The following is a 6,107-nucleotide window of genomic DNA, read 5'->3' on the forward strand; positions in this document are numbered from 1 at the left end:
GCGTGTCCCGGTGCGCCAGGGGGATGAACCGATCAGATTCATCTCCATCACCGTGCCCTTAGATCCCATCCTTGTCGCCATGTCTCGGACGGCCAGGGCCGACTCGAGTTACGCTCGTACGTCAGGGCGGGCTGGTGAATGGAGAGGCAGACACAACTTATTGGTTGCAAAAAACTGTACTCACGCCGCTTGCAATCACGACGCAGGTGGTCTGGTCGTCGGAACAACCACACAAGTTGCTCCAGCTGGCGGGGCCCAAGCCAGTTAATCTGTCCACAGTTCGAAGCCGGTGGGGAAAGGGGTACGTCGGGGTTGCGCTCGGTGACGGGAAGAAAGATCGATAGGTGATCAGTCTATCGATCGGCAGCTGCAAGTCAGATAACTTCAGAGGCACTCTGCAGCGTGCTCAAAGCTCTTCGACTTGGGCGGAAGTCGCGTGGAATTTTAAACGGCCAGCGAGCCAATTACTAGCCGCCACGTGTGAATAATTTAGCACTGGCCAATAGCGGGGCACAAATTTACATTCGAATGGCAGGAACTCTTTGCACCGTGCATTTCTATGCTGCAAAGAAGAAATGCATCCTGCAAAGGAAACTGCAAATTGGCGGGAACTCTCCTGCACGCAGGCTCTTAATTGCAGCAGAACACTCTGCCGTGCAAAGGAGCTCTCATGTGGCCAGGAAATTCCATAGTGCCGAGGCACAAAAATCACTGGGTTGTGACAAAACTATCTCTATTTTTACAAATCCTTTTACAAACGCATGCAGGACCACAATGTATTGCAGCATCTTATCCTTTGCTGGAAATATCCTTCTGTTCTTAAGTATGCAGTTCTCTTGTCAATGATATCCAGAAAAGAAGAGTATAGAGGTAAAATACCTATTGTTAATGGCTTGTAATTATTGCTGTTGCTTGCATTTTATTTTTATTTATTTTTATTATTATCAATTGTATTATGACAGGTTTATGGAAGGTTAAGTTTAAGAACTATTTTAAAACGCTGCTTTAGTGTAGTTCAGTCCTTTAACCAGAATCTTGTTCGAATATGGGATGCTTTCAGTGTTTTCTGTGAGTAATATGAACATTAGCTCTATCCAAAACCTATTCTTTGAACCCATCTACTATTCTTAGAGCTTCTAATATGACAACAGATCATGGTTATTTGAAAAGCAGATAGCATAACCAGAGATGTGGAGCGGAAAATTTTTCCAGTGCTTTATTTTTCCGCGGGGAATTCTCCATTTCTAAAAATTCATTGTTTCATAAAATTCATTAGAAAAAAGAATGGATGCCAATACAATATTAGGCAAGCTTGGCAGTTTCAGAGTTGTAATTAATGTTTTTCAGGTGATTATCCCAAGGAAGTGTGAGAGAGAGTACATAAATGTTTTATTGATTTGTAATCACATAATAATCCAAACCAAAAATCAAGTTATTAATTCACCTAATTGGCCGTGCAGATCAAATCAAAACCAAAGCTAACATTTTTATTTCATTTCAGACTGCAAGTATAAGCAAAATCCAAACTAAAACTGTCATTAATTTTTGTTTCACTTTTAGTTCAGCAAACACACAGAGCAGTATCTCATTTGTTTTCTTGTGTTAGGGAAGTTGTAAGTGTTTGCATAAGATCTGCTAGTTTTTTAGTGCTTTTGGTTTGAAGTAGTCATAATAATGCCTGATCAGAAAAAAACCTAGTGTGTGGCATCATTATAGTGAAGTTCAAGCCACTGCAGGAAGGAAGAAAGTTGGTAGGTGTAAATATTGTGGGCAGGAGTACACTAACAACACAACAAGAATGAAGAAACATTTAATAACTTGTAGGAAATGTCCTGGAAGTGTACAAGCCATATATAGAAAGCTAATACAACCAAGTGGTGGAACAACATTATCTGAGAAAAGTCTACTTCAGGAATCCTATATAAGTAAACAAATGAATATGTTAAACAACACCCAGCATAGACTAACATCTATATTGTTTTAAAACGTTATAATTTTAAAAGTTGTTAATGCAACTCTGGACTATTATTTATTTATTTATTCATTTATTTAAAATATTTGTATCCTGCTTTTCTGCTTGCACTAAGCACCCAAAGTGGCTTAGGCTTAACTATATATATTTTTTTAAATTACATAATATATAAATAGTTAACTATTTCAACCCAGCAGAACGAGCTTAGTCCTCTGGCTGTTGGCAGAGGTCTGACAGTACTTTCCTTTGGCTCTGCAGTCCCAGGGCAACTGAGCAACAAGTTGAGCAGCAGTGTTCTTTCTGGCAGGAAGTGGGGAAGCAAGCTCCCTGCCGCTTCTCTATATATATTTTTTTAAATTACATAATATATAAATAGTTAACTATTTCAACCCAGCAGAACGAGCTTAGTCCTCTGGCTGTTGGCAGAGGTCTGACAGTACTTTCCTTTGGCTCTGCAGTCCCAGGGCAACTGAGCAACAAGTTGAGCAGCAGTGTTCTTTCTGGCAGGAAGTGGGGAAGCAAGCTCCCTGCCGCTTCTCCTTCTGATGGATGAGGCCAGACTAGAGTAGGCTAAAATAAAAATCTTTCCCCCTTTTGTTGCTGGAACTTGGTAGCTCAAGTGAAATAGCAGATTTGCAAAAAATGGAAAATGAAAACGTTGAGCTGCCAGGCCTGGGGGAAGAAGAAGAAAGATCTTCGCTTTCAAGTACACTATCACCAGCTATGCAATCCACCATGAGTAGCTGTTCAAAACGGTCAAGCTTTTTATCAAGGTTTGTGGACAAAATGTCAAAAGCAGATGAGACATTAGCTCGAGCTATATTTGCAAGTGGTACACCTCTTCCCATAATTGACAATCAATACTGGAAGGAACATTACAAACTAATTCACCCATCATGTAAGGTATTGTCATGCTATCGCTTATTACATTCTCTCTTAGATAGAGAGTATGACAGAGTTCAAACAATGGTTATTCAAAGAATTGGTCAAGCAAAATCACCGACTCGGATGTCAGATGGATGGACTGATATACAAGGAAATCCTTTATTAAACATTATATTAGCAACACCTGAACCAATATTCGTGAAAGCAGTTGCTACCAAATCTTCTCATCATACATGTGAATACATAGCCAAATTACTGAGTGAAGAGATAGAAAGTGCAGGTCCCTCCAGGGTACAAGCCCTTGTAACTGATAATGTGAGTAACATGAAAGCTGCATGGCAAATATTAAATGCAAAGTATCCTCATTTAATAGTGTTTGGCTGTCTTGCTCATGGGTTGAATCTTCTGGCAAAGGACATAGTAAGTGTGAATACAATGATGTCAATATTGGCAAACTGTAAAGCGATTGTGAAGGTATTTAACAAACATGTTGCTAATCAGACTTCGAAGAACTTGCAGAAAGAGAAGCAGGAGAAGGAAAGTGCACTTTTATTGCCAGGAGAAACTAGATTAGGGCTTGGCTACAAAGTGTGTACATAGTTTGCTGCATGCAAAGAACTGTTTGCAGTGTGCTCCAATAGATGACACAGTATCCCAGATTATTCTTGTGAACACTGGGAAGCAGACAATGATGTGTTCTGGGTTCGAGTTCAAGGAGCATTGAATTTGCTACTACCAGTTTCAGTGGCTGGCAAGAAACTTTAAGGAGATACACCAATTTAAATATTCCAGAGATATTCAGACAACTGAATGAAAATCTATCTGAGCTTTTGCCTTCTTCACCTCTATCCAAAAAAGTAGTAGTAGTAAAACAAATGTTTACTAAGAGATCTGAGTTTTGCTCTCATCTAGTTCATCTGGCAGCAAACCTTTTGGATCCTCAACACAGAGTACAACATTTATCAGAAGATGAATGATCTACTGCTCTCGATTACAATTATGGAAGTAGCTAAGAATGTCCCTAACATCGATGAAATAGCTGTGATGACAGACTTTGCTGAGTACCACACAAAAGAAAAACTTTGGAGCAAAGACATCATTTAGTGGACAGCAGAGAATTTCTCCCCTCACATGGTGGAAGGGATACTGTAACACCCAATTGTTGTCCAGGATTGCTGTAAGGATCCTAAGCCATTGCACCAACAGCAGCTTCTTGTGAATGTAAATGGAAGTAATAAGTAGTGTGATTCAACAGACAGTGACAGTGAAACTGGAGGTGCCGCAGTGACCTCAGTGGAAGTTAAACTCTGTTGAAGTAGATAAGCAGACAACCATGGCCTATCATACACAGCTCTTTGGGTGCTAAAATTAGTGTGTCAGCAGTTTTAAGTGCCTTGGGTTTTTTTCTTAAATGTAAACAATATAAGGGAAGTACATGCCATTGTGTATTATCTTTACATTTTTACAAGTATTCCAATAAAAAATAATTTATTTCCACATAAAGCTTTGAATTTGTTTGAATATAACATTTAAACCACATTAAGTATGCTGTATTTAGTTGTTTTCCAAATAAAAAAAATTCAGTTCAAATACTTGTGGCTATTGGGACATAAAATTAACACGGGGGTACCTTTAAAGTTTTGTTTACTAAATATAAGTCAAATAATCATGCTAAATCAGCTCTCACTCTATTTAGGACATTGGAAATTTTTCCGGAAAGTTTTCCAATTCAAAATTTTCCAGAAAACCCACATCTCTGAGCATAACACTACAGTAAGCTTTAGTGATATAAGGTGTCTATTAACATGCTTTGTAACAATTAGGCCTGGTCTACAGTGTCCTAGGATGCTATATTTAATAATTAGTCATACAAGTTTTTTTTTACATAAGAAATCTGGATAAGTATTCCTATGATTTTGAATTGATGGTTTGCTTTTAACACAATAGCCTTCAAACTATTTTTTGCCAGCTTCCTCTTCTTTGGATAAGTTTCTTATGATATGGAATTTGAAACCACAGTCCAGAGCTTTTAGATTTGTGGGTCATGTGGAAGCAGTGAATAGCGTACAGTTTTCACCAGATGGACAACTACTGGCCTCAGCTTCTCAAGACCGTACAGTTAGACTGTGGGTTCCGTGTATGTAAGTATAAATTAAAAAACCCCTAAACTATTTATGTTTAGACAATGCAGTATTGATAGAGGAACGTGGGGTCTGTAGAACATTACTGCCCATCTTTATTCTGCAGTAGCAAGTTTTGATTCATGCCTGTACTGCTATCCTACTGACTTGCTCCAGTTTGCACTTGCCCAAGCTAGACAACTAGACATAGAGTGCTCCTGAGCATACCCCCCCATTGGTGATTTCAGGTTCTGCAGTTAAATCTCTCAAAGGCTAGAATGTGGGCTCTTAAACATCCATTTATAAATCAGACGAGGGGTGTTAAACTCCATCTGGCCCTGCGGGCCTGATAGGTGTTGTGGAGTTGGTCAGGACTATGGGCCCACCCTCTCCCCGCTGCTTGTGTGGCTGATCCAGTGCATATGGCACCTGCCTGCGCTGATCTGGGACCCAGCCCTAGTGAACACTATGGGCAGTGCAGCCCAGGATCCAGCAAGTACCATTTGTCGCTTCCTGTGCACTGCATGTGCGGCCAGTCCAGTGGAGCATGTGGGTCAATGGGCCAGCACTGGGAGCTGGATTATGGGGCTTTGTGGCTCATGGCCATCTGTTTGACACCCCTGAATTAGACAGAACTGGATCAGTAATCGGGATTAACCAACATAAGCTCTCATTGGGTTTTTTAGACTAGGCACATTCAGGAAGGAATACAGCAAATTTATTCTTTTTACTGTTTTGAGTTTGAGTTTTGTATATCTTCAACAAGGTTAATGTTACGTTAATGTGTTTCAGTCATGGAGAATCTTCAGTCCTAAAAGCCCATACTGCAGCTGTCCGTAGTGTGAACTTCTCACATGATGGCCACTTTCTAGTTACAGCATCCAACGACAAGTCAATAAAAATGTGGAGTGTTCACCGTCAGCGGCTTTTGTTTTCTTTGTCCCAGCATACGCACTGGGTTCGCTGTGCCAAGTGAGTGTTGCCCTTTCTTAATCAGCTTTTATTAGAGTAATGTGTAAGTTTCTTTGTTTATAACTCCTAACAAAGTTTTCATAGATTCATAGATGTTAGGGTCGGAAGGGACGTCAATAGATCATTGAGTCCGACCCCCTGCATAGGCAGGAAAGAGT

At 40.1% G+C, this 6,107-nt stretch overlaps 1 protein-coding gene across 3 annotated transcripts in view; it reads left to right on the forward strand.

Annotated features, from left to right (window-relative positions):
* The window catches only part of POC1B (POC1 centriolar protein B), a 145,537-nt gene that overhangs the window by 64,477 nt on the left and 74,953 nt on the right, over window positions 1-6,107 (forward strand). For all 3 annotated transcript variants that reach the window (XM_025192052.1, XM_025192053.1, XM_006035877.3), the window contains exons 2-3: window positions 4,827-4,998; window positions 5,770-5,949. In XM_025192052.1, the coding sequence (XP_025047837.1) occupies window positions 4,827-4,998; window positions 5,770-5,949 (352 nt within the window). The remainder of the gene's footprint in view (window positions 1-4,826; window positions 4,999-5,769; window positions 5,950-6,107) is intronic.

This window comes from Alligator sinensis, unplaced genomic scaffold (assembly GCF_000455745.1).
Source record: "Alligator sinensis unplaced genomic scaffold, ASM45574v1 scaffold245_1, whole genome shotgun sequence".
NCBI classification, from domain to species: domain Eukaryota; kingdom Metazoa; phylum Chordata; order Crocodylia; family Alligatoridae; genus Alligator; species Alligator sinensis.